The sequence below is a fragment of the Rhododendron vialii genome, chromosome 5a (assembly GCF_030253575.1).
Source record: "Rhododendron vialii isolate Sample 1 chromosome 5a, ASM3025357v1".
Lineage (NCBI taxonomy): Eukaryota > Viridiplantae > Streptophyta > Magnoliopsida > Ericales > Ericaceae > Rhododendron > Rhododendron vialii.
Window position 1 is genome coordinate 11,530,793 of NC_080561.1, and position 16,794 is coordinate 11,547,586.

Sequence of the window (16,794 nt, forward strand, 5' to 3'; positions counted from 1 at the left end):
GGTAACTATATGTCGAAAATATGTTCAACTTTCGGTAAACCATACATTTTCGATAAATAGCTGTTGAAAAAAATATTATATTTCGGTAATTGGATGATGAAAATATATCTCAATTTCGGTAACTAAATGTCGAGTATAATTGAAAATTTTTAACGGGCTATGGAAGAAAATAAAAGGTTGCGAATAACAGCGCCCTTGAATTTTGTTTATCTTAATTAATTACACTTTGTACTAATTATTTTTATTTCCTAACAATCCTTCATAAAACTTAACCAATACAACATTGCCACTTGTCATCACGTGAGGCATTCTCAACGAAGGACCCTTTTGTTTACCGATGAAAGTATAGATAAAGTTGAGTGCAAAAATCATTTTCCCATACATCCCCTTTTGATGTCGAGAAATGAGAAGGGATGAGATTAAAAAATAGGAGCTCTCCTCAACCAATTCTCATACTCCCTCCGTCTCAAAATATTTGATATTTTTTGATATTTGCGCCGTTCTTTAAACTTTTATATCTCTTAATTTATGATATTTTTTATAATTTTAAAAATTTTGTATTATAGATCTAATCGAGAACTATCAAACAAGATTCATATTGCATATTGTTGGAGATTTATATTGGAAGATACAAACGATTGAAAACTGACACAAATATCGAAAAAGTCCAAATAATATGGGACGGAGGGAGTAATTTTTTGCTAAATTAGGTGAGGAAGGAAAATGGCCCATCAAATTTTTTTTTTTTTCATTTCTCTCCAAAATACTCAATCCAAGTGAGTGATTTGTCAAGAAACTATAACCCTTTCTTTTACTCCATTCCAAATTGTTTGCAGGGTCGTAAAATATTTTTTCGACCAGAATTCAAAAAATTACATAAGTAGATAGAACTCATTGATACCAATTGTGAGTGTTTTGAAATCCCGCTATCCAATGGGGCCGTTAAAGTTAGGGGTTCTATCAATTCGACGGTGTCAAGTGATACTCACTACTAGTTGGGGGGCATTGTGAAATTAACTCAAACTCTACAGGCACAAAACGTTAAAAAAACCTCTTATCCCTTCGCATTCCACTCCACTATCTAGTCTAGAGAGAGAAGAAGGTTTTTGAGAGCGAGGGCAAAAAATGGCGGTTTCCCTGGGCGTGTTTTCGAGTTTCGCGGCCGTCGAAACGGCGTCGCCGACCAAGTCATCTTCGTCAACGTCTTCCCGTTTCGGAGTTCGTTCGGTTCCTTTCGGATCCCGAGTCAACCTGCGCAGTGCACGCACCGTAACATCGGCCGCCGCGTCGAAGCCGGCGACGGAGGCCGCCGGGAAGGGAGAGCCGAAGGGGATCATGAAGCCCCGGAGGGTGTCCCCGGAAATGCAAGCGTTCCTCGGCGGCGTCCCCGAGATCGCTCGCACCCAAGCCCTCAAGGAGATTTGGGCTTATATCAAAGAACACAATCTTCAGGTCTTTCTCTCTCTCTCTGAATATATGTATTATGCACAGGAAAGTACGTACTCTGTTTATGTAAGCATCCTGAAAACCTAGCACTGGTTTATTTTCTTGCTTTAAATGGGCTTACGTCGAATAGCACAATCTCTAGGTCTCTTTCTCTCCCTGCGTATATATGGACACACAGGTCTCTGTCTCTGTTTGGTTTGGGTTTTAGATAGAGAAATGAGAAGAGAAAACTTATTGGGGACGGTGTGCAGAGACATGGGTTTTTTCTAGAGACCCAAAGCGAACATTAGTGTTCTAGCACGATAGGACGGGGATTCTAACCAATAAGATGGGGTAACTAGACGCAAAGCTGAGGAGAGAAAGAAAGATTAGGTTTAGGAGCCTTTCCTTGCCTTTAGTTGATTGAAGACTAGCTGCTTCGCTTTTGATAAGCCATATATGTGGCTAAGTTTGGTTCGGTAATGAAATAGCCGAGGTTTCTTGAGCCTTAAGTGTTAGAGCAAAAGAGGGAAAGAAAATGGTTTTCTTTATACGATTACTTCAGTTAATGAACTGCTCACTGGAACTACTTGACTAGATATTATGTTTGTATTAGCATATCCTGAAAACCTAGTGCTGATTTGTTTTCGTGCTTTGATTGTTGGTTCTATGGGTGTTTTTTCAAAAATGCTATGGACACAGATGAAAAGGCACAGATTTGGACATGAATCTTATACGCATCCAATTTCTGTGGGCCCTATATCTATTGTATGTGTGTACTTCTATCTATGTCTGTAGCATGGCTTGGGTTTTCTTAGGTGGATTTGCGTGTTGTTTTGTTGTACATCAGCAGATGGATTTTGTACGTTGTTTTGTGTATTTATTTTTGGATTGTTGGTGTTTTTGGATTGAACTTGGCCTTTTTTCCCGACAAATTTGGGGGCTTTAGTGAGTTAGGAACTTGACCAATTAAAAAGTTGTCATTTTCTTTTACATACACTGGATTTCAGAGATTTCTCTGATGCTGGTTTTGTCATAGTTTGTTTTAATGAGATTATTAGTAGAAAAGACAAAATTCCCCCGTTTCTATGAAGGGGTGTGTGTGGGTTGCCCCTTGTATCGATAGTCTCGTAGAGGGTAGAGCCTATTCAGAGTTTTTGCAAGCTTTGACTATAGTAACTGTGATTAATATAGTGACATATCTGCACCTGGTTTCTCACATGCCAAGGAATTAGATGTTATTGTGAATGTTGTATTTTTAGTTTCTGGTTATATATCTTATACATTAAAGGAAATCTAGTCTGTTTGCTTTCATCAGGGTTTTGGTAATGTTATTAGATATAACCCCGTCATTGATCTTGTAGAACTATCATTTTGTCGTGCAACTGTGATTTGCCTTTCTCTCTATGTGCTAACAGTTATAGGTTAACATATTAGTTTCATGCTAACATATGGCTTCGTCTTATGGAGAGAAGAACAGAACTACATGCAGATATGTGTCTTATAGAACTTCAAACGCCCTATTATATTCCAAGAATCAAGACAGGAGCAAAACCTTTTTCTATGATAGCCTGATAGGGCACTTGCAGGAGTAATACTGGGTTGAAGTTGATAGCAAAATGTACTGACGGGCCATATATTTGCTATCAGAATTACGTCAACTGAGAACTTGGCAAAAATAGGATCTTCAAATTTTACAAAAAGCTAGTTGTTTTGTGATTTTTGTGCTGTGATATTCTTTCTTCTGCACTAAAATTAGAAATTGCTTTTGATTTTTGCTCTACGCTTTTACCAGCCGTTTCATGCTGACATGTTTTGTTTTTTATCTTGTTAGGACCCTCAAAACAAGAAGATCATTGTCTGTGATGAAAAGCTGAAGAAAATTTTTGCAGGGAAAGAACAAGTTGGGTTTCTTGAGATTGGAGGATTGATCAGTCCTCACTTTCTAAAGTGAGCCTTTTGCAGGAGATTGGAGATTGAATTTTGGAAGTCATCCCATGAATCTGTTTTTTTGGGTAAAAGGGGGGTCGGTTTTCGGTTGGCAATGCCCTAAATGCGTCGTAGCGGTCTATTTGCACTTCTTTTCAGATGCCTTCATACAAAGTCGTGCTCTATTTTGGTTCTATATAGAGCTCTTTTGCTTGTCTTTATATGTAGGCTTCGGAATGCAATGTTTGTAGTGACTGTCGATTTCAGGTTTGGTTATCTTGTTAACTTCTAGAGGAACGTATGCAACATTTAGGAGATGTTTATTTTAATGACCTTTAGATCTCTATGAGCTTGTTAAGCCTTCCATGAAGATTTCACAGTGAGGGTCCACATTACATCGATTGGCTTGTTAAGGCCACCAATATTCGTACACACGAATGCGTGTGATTGTGCATTTGTGTGTGCATGTGCTTTAATGGTTTCGGCAAAACCTCGACAAGACTGAATTACTAGCGTGATTCAATTTGACCAAATGTGATCTGTGACATGTGATCAGCATTAAGATGATGCTTTGTGCCTCTTTTATTCTCTGTTTGATCGTTTGATAGCCCTCTCTTGGATGATGAGTAACCCAGAATTTTACAGACTAACCATCATTTTGGAAAAAAATAGAAAATCCATCAATGCTTTTTGAATATAAAAAGAGAAAAATAGATGAAATTGTGAGATGAAGATGAACAATGATTGTAGTAAACTTTTAGAAAACAATTGAAATAAAGTTGTGGAGACGTGCAATTGAAGTTTTTCTTTTTGAAGTTAATAAAACAAATACTAAATCCTATTTAAAGTACAGGTCTTGAATGGCTAAACATAAAAAAAATTTAAAAAGAAAAAGAAAAAAAGAAGAAAATTTACGAGCTGGCTGATCTTGTACAATTTCTTCCAAGAGATCAAGGGGTCAAATATTGCGGAATGCAAAAATTAGTTATTAGTTCTCCTGTTTATGATTTATGAGTGTTTATTCCGTTGGCTTATTTTTTTCACGTATTGTATTGTTTCTTAGCTTATTTTGTACCGGGCTTGGATTATTTTGAAGAAAGGCGTGTTGTCAATTCATTCCCTCTCAGCTCCCAGCGCACTAAGGGGGCGTTTTCACCAAATAATGAGTTGTTGACCACAATTTTTTAATTTTGTTCTTATTCATATTTTTTCTGCGTTTGTTAGTTTTGCGCCAAAATTTTATATATTAAACATTCATGTCAACGAGAGGAATCAAAAAAATGAAAAATTATGACTTTTATACAAATATTTGAGAAATATCAAAGGAAAAAAACAGCTTTCGGGCTTTTTTTTTTTGGATATTTCAAAAAATACTTATGTAAAAGTCATAATTTTTCACTTTTCCGATTCCACTCCTCAAGACAAACCCATAATAATATATAAAAGTTTGGCGCCAAACTAAAATATGCGAAAAAAATTTGAATAAGAACAAAATCAAAAAATTGTGATCCACAACTAGTTACAGTATATATTATGGGTTCTGAGCCCACCATCTTTGCCGAAAAATCCCTATTTTAGATATACAACCAACACAGAAAGACTCTTTCTCATGCCTAGTGTAAAGTCCTATGTATTATTTTCATTTTTCTCTAATTAATAGTTAATGTAGAGTGTCATATGTGATGCGTATTTCATTAACGTAGTTGTACGGATAAACGTGTCTTCATGTGTGGGACATTCGGTGGATAGTTAAGTTATGAGTTTCGGCGTTGAAATGATGTTTGGAGATGTTGGTAGCGAACGGAGTTTGATTCGATGAATGTTGGCAAAATTCTGAAAATTTCGGACTTGTACCGGTAAAGTCATTTCCCAATTCCGGTACATGTTGACCAATGACTTTCCGTTCAGCACATTTGTGACCTGTACTGGTACAGTCATTTCTCAGTACCGGTACACCTTGCAAAAATCTTGAATTTTCAGCACGCGATTCAGATCACTATAAATACACCCCTTTACCATTTTTCACACTCAAACCCATTATATTGACCTAGAAACACCCCCTCTCACCTACCCCACTCAACAAATCCCTTGATTTCTATCTCAAATCTTCAAGATCCAAGTGCTTTCTACTTCAAACACACTTGATTCTCGCGTTTGGTGAACAAGGGGTAAGTTAGTATGTTCTTGCTCTCACTCCTTGACTCTCAATCACGTTTTTTCTCTTTCTCCTCTCAATTACTTGTTGATCCACACTTATTTATCTTGTTTTTGGGTTATATCTACTCTAAATTTTGTAGCAAAATTTGGGAGAAGCTTGTTCTTGGTATATTCGAGCTTGTAGCACTTGGTATACTTAGGGTTTTACTCAAAAGCAAAACCCACTTTGGTAGGGATTTCTCTCTTTCTCTACATGTTATGTGGTGATTTCGTGCGATGTTAGCGTTTAACTGCTATACATGGTTCAAGTGGAACACATTGGGGTTTGAGGATTACATATTCCTATAAAAGTTGCATTTTTGTCTTGATTGTTGTAACCCATGAGTTATTGGTGATGTATTAGTTAATGTTGATACGTGTGGAATGAATAAATGGTTTCAATGTCGATCATGATAATATTGTGGTTGTCGTTGGGAAATATAAGTGTGAGTTTACTGTATTGCAAGGGGTGGAAATACAAAATCGTAAAGGGTGAAGTTTACTGTAATGCAAGGAATGGAAATACAGAATTGTAAGGGGTGCAAATGCAGTGGGAGGTGTCTGTGTGAGTGCTTTTATACTAGTAAATGGTGTTGGTATGTAAGGTTATTGGATTTACCATTGTGTGCTAATTCCTTGTACTCTAATGATTTAGAATGGTTGTTAATTCACTACTAGCAAAAGGATTTGCCATTTAGCATGATTCACTGTGTCCACGCTTATCATCTCATTCACATATGGATTTTGCAGAGATTTTCCTACTAGACTAGTATAGCTTAACCTATCATCATTTTCAGGTTCAAAAGTTGGACAATAGCTCGCATGTTCTGTAGGCTTGGATCAAAGAATCATGTTTTGAAATGATTTTCTTTTGACAAAAATGTATTTGTAACTTAACTTTCTTAACCTCTTTTGACTGAAATATTTTCGCATTGTACTTAAGTAATTTGGGGCCGGAGTGCAATTGATGTAATTTCTTTAAACTTTGGGGTTAAATTGTAAGATAAACTATTGAGAATTCTCTTTTGGGTATTATTTATGTAATGCGATGATCTTATTTCCGAAAAGGATTATTAATTCATGTTGAAAATCGAGAGCGTGACACCTAGCAACTCTACAACCTTAAAATTTATTACTGGAAGTACAAAAAAGATAGTCCAAAATGGTTCGGACATGCAGAGCTGCTCATACCAAGGCAAAAAATCAATAATGGGAGAACCAAAAATGTAGTTAGAGCTTGTAACTCATAAAACCGACTTCCATCAGTAAAAGGATTGTCTCTATCCATCCGTGTATATTCTTCCCAAACTCCCACTCCTCCGAGCAAATATGTCTCGTAGGTAACTGGTTCACTGCTTTCGGTGTCGCACTATGGCTTAGACCCATTTGTCTAAACATAGCCCCATTGTCATAAGGAACTCGAATATGTACACCGTCCTGTATTCTTCCGAGAACTCCAACTCCAAGCAAAATCGTTCTGAACCCTATAAAATGGGCCATGATTCTGTCAGTTCAAACTTCGTTGGGTTCTCTTTGCTAATGGAAATGTGTCATCAATTTCCTCTATGGTTTCATCCGTGTTGGAGAAGATGTCAACAGGAGCAGTTGTGCAGCCAATAGAACTTTGTTTAAATCTGCCATTGGTGGAGCCTTTCTGATGGTCAAGATACATCACAATCACGGTGATATCATCGTGGAAATGACGCCTAGTCCCCTTCTCGATTTTTCGTATGTCATTGTATCTGATCTCCTTTTTCTTTGCAGCCTCCTGAAGAGCAGCTCCCACTAACCTCTTGGCTATTCCCTGCAAGTGTTTCACCAATCAATTATTCATACTGACACACCTTAGTAAAATGATCTTCAGGATTGCCTAGAATAAATGCCAAATAAATCCTATATTCAACGTATGGGAAGCAGGAACAATTTCTAAGTTCTTTCCTCATATTTGGCATCTCAAGAAATCATTGTCACAAACATAAAAGTATAAGCAGCGTCCGGTTATAACAACATTCTACAATATGAGACGGACAGACAGCTAATCAAGCGCAATTAACAGAGAAAAACAACTATTTTCAAAACCGAAGGCACTAAACAAATGGGTCAAATTTTAATTATTGCCAAACTATACAATTAGTTAAGCTAGTGACCAAACTGGGAATGCACTATATAAAAGGGAAATCCATCCAAGAATATCTGTAATGAAAAAGTGGAAAAGAAAAAATTCTATCGTTCAGAGCTGGGCACTCACCGCTCTTGGGTTTTTCAATACAATCTCAACTGCTTCTTCATCGCTCAATTGTTCCCACAGGCCATCTGAAGCAAATATCAAAAACAAGTCGTCAGGCCTAAGCTTTCTTATGAGAATTGAGGGCTCTGCAGTCAATACAGGTCCTTTCAAGGGAATAAGGTGTCCAAACTGCCGGAAAAGTGGGTCTCTGTTGAACTCAGGTTTCTTCAAGTAGACGTCTCCAATAGATCTCGATACCTGAAAAAGACAAAATGACACAAATCAGAACGTCCATCACTCGCTTTTATGCTTTTAAATAATAAGCCATGTACAAGAAAAAGAAAAGTTCACCAAACAAAAGAAATACACGACTTCAGTTACCATACAGAATATTCAATAGTCACTCAACAAAGAATGGAAGGATATGAAAATACAAAATTTTTGGAAGTTCAATGAGCTTCATGTGAATTTACGGCCATATCTCTTGCAGATGCCAAGATGGACAGGAAGAGGGGTAGATATGGCCACTTAGTCCCGTTATTTTCCTTCATGAGAACTTAGCTGGATGATATGCTGGACCAATGGTCCAAAAGGCATGTGATTCCTTGAAGAGTCCCGTCAGAACATATTTGATCTCTGTGTATGAGGGGCATGGCAAATTCCTTCTTATAAAGCTAAAACAAGAGATAAAAATAAAGCAATAGGAGTAGCAAGATATGGGGCCAGTATCAGATGCTCGACATACTTTGTTTATTTTATTTTGAAGTGAAAAGGAAGCAAAAAAGATCAGGGGAAGGAACAATACAGAAGAGGGAAACTAGTAGTATTTAAGTAAAATAGCATGCATGCAAGTAATAACATCCAACACAACAATTTGTGCATCATCTTCACTTAGAGCGATTTACTTGGCATAAGTAATCTGAGATTCTTAATCTCCTTCATACTGAGGCAGAAGTTCCGCTACAGATTTTCTATGATCTCCACTGTATTAATATTTAACCATATGATACATGCACAATATTTACATACAATATCCACAAGTATGGCCATCCAAGGCTCGTCCGTTTCGCATATCATTGATAAAAAAGAATGATTAAGCGAAGGAATATGCAAAATGGGATAGGATAAACAAGAGGGAACTAGCATTCTAAGGGGAATGCAAAATCTGAACTTACATCTGCTCACCACAAATTCTCACTTAGTACCACGTCTACTGTCGGCAAATGGCCAACCATCTATAAATGTCATTTCACAAAATCCTGACATTCCCTCGACCAGTACAAGACACCTTGACCAATACAACTATTTTATTGATGACTAGAGATGAAATTTTAGCATTTGATTATTGATAGTCAAACAACAGAGAAGATCCTAAAACGCCTGAGTCCCACGTGACATGCATGACTTTGAAGAACATTTAGCATGGCCGTGGATGATAAGACAATACAACAACATTGACCGAGCTACTCACGGGGGGAGGGGGGGTAGGAATTGCACCAAATATACATCAAAGACGTGATTGAAGACATTGTATCCAAGAGGCAAGAGCAATAACAGAGCCTTAATGTTCATACACTGTCAATAAAAGAACACTCACAGGGTTGAGATATGATTCCAATGAAACCCTCTTGAAAACAACTGACTAATTTAAGCAAACAATAGTTACGCTAATCAATCACCAAAAGCACAAATTATGTTCCAGACAAACAGTTGCAAGTACCTGAATTATGCCCTTGATTCTCCAAACTCCTTGACAATTTATTACTACAGTAGAATCATCAGGATGAAGAGCCTTGACCTCCTTCCTCACCTCCTCGCAAGCAACGTTGTGATCCTTGGACAAACGTTCCGCCACCACTTTTCTCTTCTGCCCCTGGGAAACAGTCCGGCCAAGAACTGCCCTGGAGTCTCCAAGATTCGCCACATATAATGCATCATGTGAAATGGCACCAACTAGACAACATGAACCAACTGAAGCAATATTCGGCTGGACTGGCAAAGATTGCTTCACCAAATGAAGAAACTCTTCCTCTGTGGCACTAAATGCCTTTTTTATCACATCCGCTGATAGTCCCCCATGCTCAGTCACAAATTCTACAGAAAATGCAATACAATCATCAAGGAGATGCAGAAAGTGCATAATCTCAAACGGTACATGTTTTGGTTAACCGGAATCAAGCTGTAATGGAATTGTCACAATTTACAATCCAAATGTAATTGATTGAATGTCTGTATGGAATGATCGCTTTGGAAATCATTTTGATGTGGAACTGATAAAATGTACATTACAGATGGAATGATCAGCCAGCAATTTAGTGGAATGGTCATTCCACAGGGAGGCTAATGTCTCTCTAAAATCATTTCAGCGAACCGAACACTCTGCATGAGAAAAATTTGTACTGCTTTTTTGATAACTCACGGTGTCCGGGCCAGCTTATGCGGACCTCGACTAATCCCTAAGGACCCAATCCCACCCATTCGCAAGCAGCGAGTCCAATTAAAAATCCTAAGCAAAGCCCTGTATGGTCTGGGCCGTCTGGCCCATGAAACCTGATTGCACGTGTGATCTTTCGAAGCTGAGACCTAGCAAAGCAAACAACCCTAAGTGCATAATCTGTACTACTTGAGAGTTGGAAATAAAGAATGAATTGAGTGCACGTGCAAATTACACTCTTCTGATCAAATTATACTAGAACCAGATAATATCGATGGCGCCAAATGTCAGCGAGTATACAACTAAAACAAACAGTAGGTAAAATGACAAATTCAAAGATTTGGCCTAAACTTTTTCTCGATATTTTTTTGGTTCCTTCTCTAAATTGTCGCCAATTTCCGTTAAATTTATCGAATTAAATTATTCGCATCGACTCAACGAGAGATGTTGATAGGTAAAAAATGATGACAGAAAACAAAAACAAAGAAAAAATTCCACCAATAATTTGCCCAAAAACTAAACCAAAGGTCACTAAAATAAATAATACCAGCTACTTAGAGAGGGAGAGATGTTAGGGTTTATAGAGAGAGAGAGAGAGAGAGAGAGAGAGAGAGAGAGAGAGAGAGAGAGAGGGATTACTGTGGAGGAAAGGGAATAGATGTCTGTTAACGAAGCGAGAGGCTTCGGGGCCGCCGTGGCCGTCGTAGACGCCAACGTAGGTGGCCGACGGCGAGGTAAACACCTGGCTCTGATCCTCGAGGCTGGAATTGGCCTGGACGACGGCGATCGAGAAGTCGCCGGAGGCGTGGGGCTTCAAGTCCATGTGCCACAAGAGCCCGTCGCCGTTCCGTCGCCCTAAGCACCTCTCTATCGGCCTGTAACACGATCGCAACATATTCGATTATTCTTCTGCAACACCTCTCTACATGTACTGTTGTATATATGTATCTATAGGTGAGGAATGCTTATTTGTCGTTGTTGGCTGTATGTATCTATGGGTAATAGCAGAAGGTTAAAAGATAAGGGTGTAAATATGTGTATCTGATGAGAGAGAGAGGAGAGGAGAGGAGAGAGAGAGAGAGAGGAAACGCGGAGTGGGGTGAAAGGAAGGAGGAGAAAGAGGCGGGGAAAACCGCGTAGAAGGAAGATTGACTGAGAGGTGACTGACTGTGCACTACGCGTAAGAGTTTGTTGGAAGTTTTGGACCTATTTTCTAGGACCACTTTCCTACCTTCCGGTTCGGTTCGGTTCGGTTTGGACCATCTGCGGGCCCTTCTCGAAAACGATAAGAGCAACTTCCTGGCCAATCCTATTTGGGTGATGAATAGCCCACTACGTCCTATCCAAAGAGCTCATAGTCCAGTAGGTCCTCTTCATTATTTTATTGACAAAAATACTCCTTGCAAAAAAAAAGTGATTTGAGAGAGACGATCGAGACACCACCACCACGACGTTGCCACCACCACCACATCGCCACCATCACCACAACGCCGCCACCACTATCACCACAACACCGCCGCCACCACCGCCGCCATGACGCCGCCGCCACCACTTTGCCACCACCACCACATCGCCGCCACCACCACGACGCCACCACCCCCCACCGCCACCATCACCACCACGACGCCGCCACTGCCACCATGCCGCCGCCGCCACCACCACCACTTCGCCGCCGCCACCACAATTAACAGTGTTAATTTTTGTCTAAATTAACAGTGTTAATTTTCGCCTAAATTCACATCCCAATTAATAGTGTTAATACTCGAATTAACAGTGTTAATCCGCCACGATTAACAGTGTTAATTGTTGTCTAAATTAACAGTGTTAATTTTCGTCTAAATTAACAGTGTTAATTTTCGTGTAAATTCACACATCAATTAACAGTGTTAATATCCTTCGGCCCATACGTGTTAATATCCTTCGGCTCATACATCCTCCTACACCACGGCCGCCGCCGCCACGACGACCACCACCACTCCACCACCCCCACGTTGCCACTGCCGCCGCCACCATTAATAGTGTTAATCTTTATCTAAATTAACAGTCTTAATTTTCAGGTAAATTCACACCCCAATTAATAGTGTTAATATCCTTCAACGCATACATCCTCCTACACCACCACTGCCGCCACCACCACGTTGCCATCACCACCACCACCACCATCACGCCGCCGCCACCACCACGTCACCACCACCACAATGCTGCCATCACAATTAACAGTGTTAATTTTTGTCTAAATTAACAGGATTAATTTCCATATAAATTCACACCCCAATTAACAGTGTTAATACCATTCGGCCCATACATCCTCCTACACTACCACCGCTGCCACCATAATAAACGGTGTTAATTTTTATCTAAATTCATACTACAATTAACAATTAACATTGTTAATTGATAAAAGTGTAAAATTACAGTTAACAATAGTAAATTCTTTCTAAATTTACAATTAACACTATGAATCTATTTACAATTAAAATTGTGAATCTGAAGCTAATTCACGGAATAATAAAAGAAAAGATGAAAAAAGACAATATGTATTTATAGCGACAATAATCTGGAGAGCCGTGGCCTTGTCATCACCTCATACTGAGTTTCCTAGCGAGAGATATGTCCGTTTAAGCGATGACGGTGCAGAAAAACGGGATGAACTCAATCAGTTTTGGAGATGAGAGGAGATGCTTTAAATACATGTGTGGAGAACTCAATCTGCTTTGAAGAATGAAGATGTAGATGAGGATCATGGATTTTACCGAGGAAAGTGACGGTGAGGATGAATCTGGATCCGGCGTAGTCGGCGGCGAGAGCAAGAGAAGCGACGGCCTATGGATCCCATCTCAACTGTGTTCTGAAATTGGATCGAAGATATCTCAGTGGGCGTCCGTTACTCCGTCTCCTACATCGTCTTCAAGTGCCTCATGCTCCGGCAAGCACCGTGGTCTTGGCATCCACATTAGCTTTGTCCGCTCCACTCACATCATTTTTCTCTGTGTATAGGTTCAGCGGTGGCAGCACTGGTGGCAGTGGTGGAAGGAGGGCGGCGGTGGAGGGTTAGGAGGCGGAGGAGAGACATGGGAGGGTGTGGTGACTACGACTGGAGAGAGAGGGGAGAGATTTCAGATTTGAAACCCTAAAAATGACATGGGATATTCGGATCCAGATCCTCTCCCCATATTCCTCTCAACCATCTACCACAGCTTTTAATCCTAAGCTGCCAGCGCATTAATGAACGGATCGGACGGTTGATATGAAGCCAGCATTACCACTCCCCATTGTTTAAACAGCCTAACACCGTTTTGTTTTTCTGTCTAACGGCAGCTTGACGTTGCACTGTTGCAACATTTCCTTCCCTAGATATATATACAAAAACAAAAAGCAGAGCCCTCATCTTCCCAAATGCAAAATCAACTTTCAAGCTCAAGCCCTCCGTTCAATTAGTTCGGGACTGATGCTAAGGCAAATCTGACTGCTATGATTCAACCCCATCTTCACAGCGGTAAAATATTTGTCTATCTTAAATCTCCGATTGACTTAGTTTTCTTGAGGTGGGTTTGGGAAAAAGATATAGGGGTTTTTGCTTTCATTTTTATACAATTTGAGATTTTGTTCAGATCTTTTGAAAACATGAAAAAATAAGACTTTGTTTCAATTTCCATGCCGCTAGTCGGAAGGATGAGTATTTCCTTCAAATTTAACTGGATGAGAACTGTTTGAAAACCACAAACAACCAAATTAATCACCATAATACGAGCATTTATGTAAAATCAAATAGAGAGAGAGAGAGAGAGAGAGAGAGAGAGAGAGAGAGAGAGAGAGAGAGAGAGAGAGAGAGCTCTGTTTATCTGAGAGAGAATTTGTTTTTTTGGATCGGAAGATTCGGAACAGAAAAAACTTGTGGGCGTAAAAATGGCTAAGAAAAATAATATCAAAGTGGTTGAGAGAGAGAAGTGGGTTCTACTGACGGAAAATTGGTTCAGTGTCAAGTTGTCGTTTGAAGGAAAAAAAAAACGGTGTCGTGCTGTTTAAACATTGAGGGCGTGTTTGATAACCCTCTTGGAGGGAGGGATTGGGATTGAGAAGGTGATAGGATTGTTAATTCTTTGTTTGGTTGGCATTTGTGGATGGGGATTAGTTATCCCATGGGATTGTTAATCCCTCAAAATGGGGGTATTAGCAATACCATGGGGGGGGGGGGGTTACTACTAATCCCATCCCCATGGGATTGAGCAAGACTAGTTTAAAAATCCATCTCAATCCTAATCCCAATCCTAATCCTAGCCAAAACAAACATGTTATTTACAATCTCACCTCATTCTCAATTCCAATCCCAATCCTAATCCTGTGCAAAACAAACATGAATGAATGATTCGTTCCCTCATTAATAATCCCACCTCATTCTTAATCTCAATCCTAATCCCACCTCATTATGAATCCCTCCAAAACGAAATCTGCAATCAAACACGCCCTGAAGAGTGGTGATGCTGGCTTCATATCAACCATCCGATCCGTTCATTAATGCGCTGGCAGCTCAGAATTAAAAGCTGTGGTAGATGGTTGGAGAGGAATATGGGGAGAGGATCTGGATCCGGGACATTCATTTATTTTTAAATGGGGTAAAAATGTAAAATACACTCCACAGGACCTATAAGGAATTGCACTCTATAAGAAAAGGATCTAGTGGGCTATAGAATTGAAAAATAGGACAGACCCAGAATTATCTCAAACGATAATGATCGAAACTATCCATTTTTTGGAGGTTGCCGATCGGGGTTAACATAGTCCAGATTGGTTCGGTTTTATACTAGATCAAAAATCAAATCAAAACTTACGGATTATGAATTTGGAGAATCAAACCAACCCATAAAAGAAGTAGAACCAAACCAATCCAAACTATTAAAATAAGATTTGGTTTCGGGTTTAAACCATGGCTTGCTTTGAACTACATCTCCAATGGGAGATGCCAAATCTGAGCTGAAGGTAATAATTGACACTAGTTTACAATCCATTTAAATGCCTTCTATCAAGCCAAAAATGACGGGGAATGACGTGGCTTTGAAGGGAGGTGAAAACATGCCAATTTTGACAAGCCATCTACACGCATGCCAAATTTTAAAAACGTGCCCGTTTGAATTTTTTTCTATTTCAAAGTTTGACATAAGAGTTGGCATGAAGGTTAGATAGGGATAACTTTATGTCAAATAAATAGAATTTGGCATAAGGATTGAAGATAAGGCTTTGACGTCAAATTGGAGTCAAGTGTTGGAGAAGCTAAGTTATCATCTTTATAAATATTAAAGTACTTAGGCTCCGTTTGTTTCGATGTAAATTATTTTACAATGTAAAATATTTTCCATGTAAAATGTTTTTTTTTAAAACAAACTTCAAACTTTTTATTTTCTGGTGTTTGGTTGGCACTTGAAAATATTTTCAGAAATTGACAAAATAGTGTAGATAGAGAGGGGGGCTTAAATGGTTGAGAGATCTGAGAATATTGGAATTGAACGTGTCAGGACTAACAATCGAGAAAACTGAGTAATGAGAATTGCAGTAGATGACAGCGGGTTCATTTCGAAAAATAGTTTACGGAATATTTAAGGGTAAGTCATTTTCATCCAATTCATGAAAAATCTTTTACACGTAAAATATTTTTCTCATTTTTCACACAACCAAACACCAAAAAATAGGTAAAATATTTTACGCCCAAACAAATGGAGCCTTAAAATAAATTTTAAAAAATTGTTAAAACCAATTCCATTCAAATAATCAAAACATACTAATATCAACCAACTAATTAAAAGTAGAATAAGAACAGTTGCCAAGAAAATGAAATACTGGTAAGTCACTAAAATAAACCGTGGAAGTTGACTGATCCGGTAATCCCATGTGCTTTCTGTGTATAATAAATTAATAATTATAGAAACTTAGGAATGAGTTGTGGTATATAGAAGCTTAGTCTAAATTATCATGGCAGGGAAGAAAAACTATATATTATATAATTCGGATCGGTTTGAAACCATAGCTGTGAACGTGAATGCACAAACCAAACAATATAACGCGGTTTCTAATTTTTTTAAACCATGACCAAACCATATTACTAAAAAATCGAACCAAACTTTTCGGTTTGGATTGGTTTGAGTTGGATTTGCGGTTTGACGAATTTTTTGCTCACCCATAGTTGTCGAGAATATGGACAAAGTCAAATCATATTGATCAAATACCATGTGATATGATTTGAAAATTCAATAAGCTCGTAAAAAAAAGTGTACACGTTTATTTACAAATGAGAAAAAGTTGGCCTACTTGGGTTCCTAATAACTCATTTATGAAATTTGATAGCATTAAATCTAGTTGAAGCGCGCAAATTAACTTGATTATAAGAAAAAAGTTTGCTCATTTCTATACTAAGCAATTGAGAACTACATCCAAGTTAAATTATTATTTACTACAAGTAAGGGGACCTTCTCTCTCTAACTGAGGCCTTCCCTCTTTAACCCCAACCATTCGCCTTCTCCATGGATCTACACTGGGGGGTTGTGCCGCTTCGCCTCCCGCCGCCTCTGACCAACCTCTGGTTTACGTACTT

General features: G+C 38.8%; 2 protein-coding genes across 2 annotated transcripts; one reads left to right on the top strand and one right to left on the bottom strand.

Annotated features, from left to right (window-relative positions):
• Positions 1-1,079: 1,079 nt before the first annotated feature.
• On the top strand, positions 1,080-3,698 carry LOC131325057 (protein TRI1). The gene is made up of 2 exons (XM_058357100.1): positions 1,080-1,452; positions 3,260-3,698. The coding sequence occupies exons 1-2, from the start codon at positions 1,126-1,128 to the stop codon at positions 3,377-3,379; spliced, it is 447 nt and encodes a 148-aa protein (XP_058213083.1). The 5' UTR covers positions 1,080-1,125; the 3' UTR covers positions 3,380-3,698.
• A 2,963-nt stretch (positions 3,699-6,661) lies between these two features.
• On the bottom strand, positions 6,662-11,367 carry LOC131326622 (probable protein phosphatase 2C 63). The gene is made up of 4 exons (XM_058359471.1): positions 10,851-11,367; positions 9,498-9,871; positions 7,799-8,035; positions 6,662-7,354 (listed from the first exon to the last, which is right to left on the bottom strand). Exons 1-4 carry the CDS (start codon positions 11,104-11,106, stop codon positions 7,058-7,060), a joined length of 1,164 nt encoding a protein of 387 aa, XP_058215454.1. The 5' UTR covers positions 11,107-11,367; the 3' UTR covers positions 6,662-7,057.
• Between the last annotated feature and the right edge of the window lie 5,427 nt (positions 11,368-16,794).

Bases quoted from the DNA above. Each gene is read 5' to 3' on its own strand.
- LOC131326622 (XM_058359471.1), bottom strand. From the start codon at position 11,106: ATGTTGCGATCGTGTTACAGGCCGATAGAGAGGTGCTTAGGGCGACGG. The intron at 9,872-10,850 runs GTAATCCCTCTC...CATTTTCTGTAG, and splicing joins TCTATTCCCTTTCCTCCACA to AATTTGTGACTGAGCATGGG. The intron at 7,355-7,798 runs GTGAGTGCCCAG...AAACACTTGCAG, and splicing joins TATTGAAAAACCCAAGAGCG to GGAATAGCCAAGAGGTTAGT.
- LOC131325057 (XM_058357100.1), top strand. From the start codon at position 1,126: ATGGCGGTTTCCCTGGGCGTGTTTTCGAGTTTCGCGGCCGTCGAAACG. The intron at 1,453-3,259 runs GTCTTTCTCTCT...TTATCTTGTTAG, and splicing joins TCAAAGAACACAATCTTCAG to GACCCTCAAAACAAGAAGAT.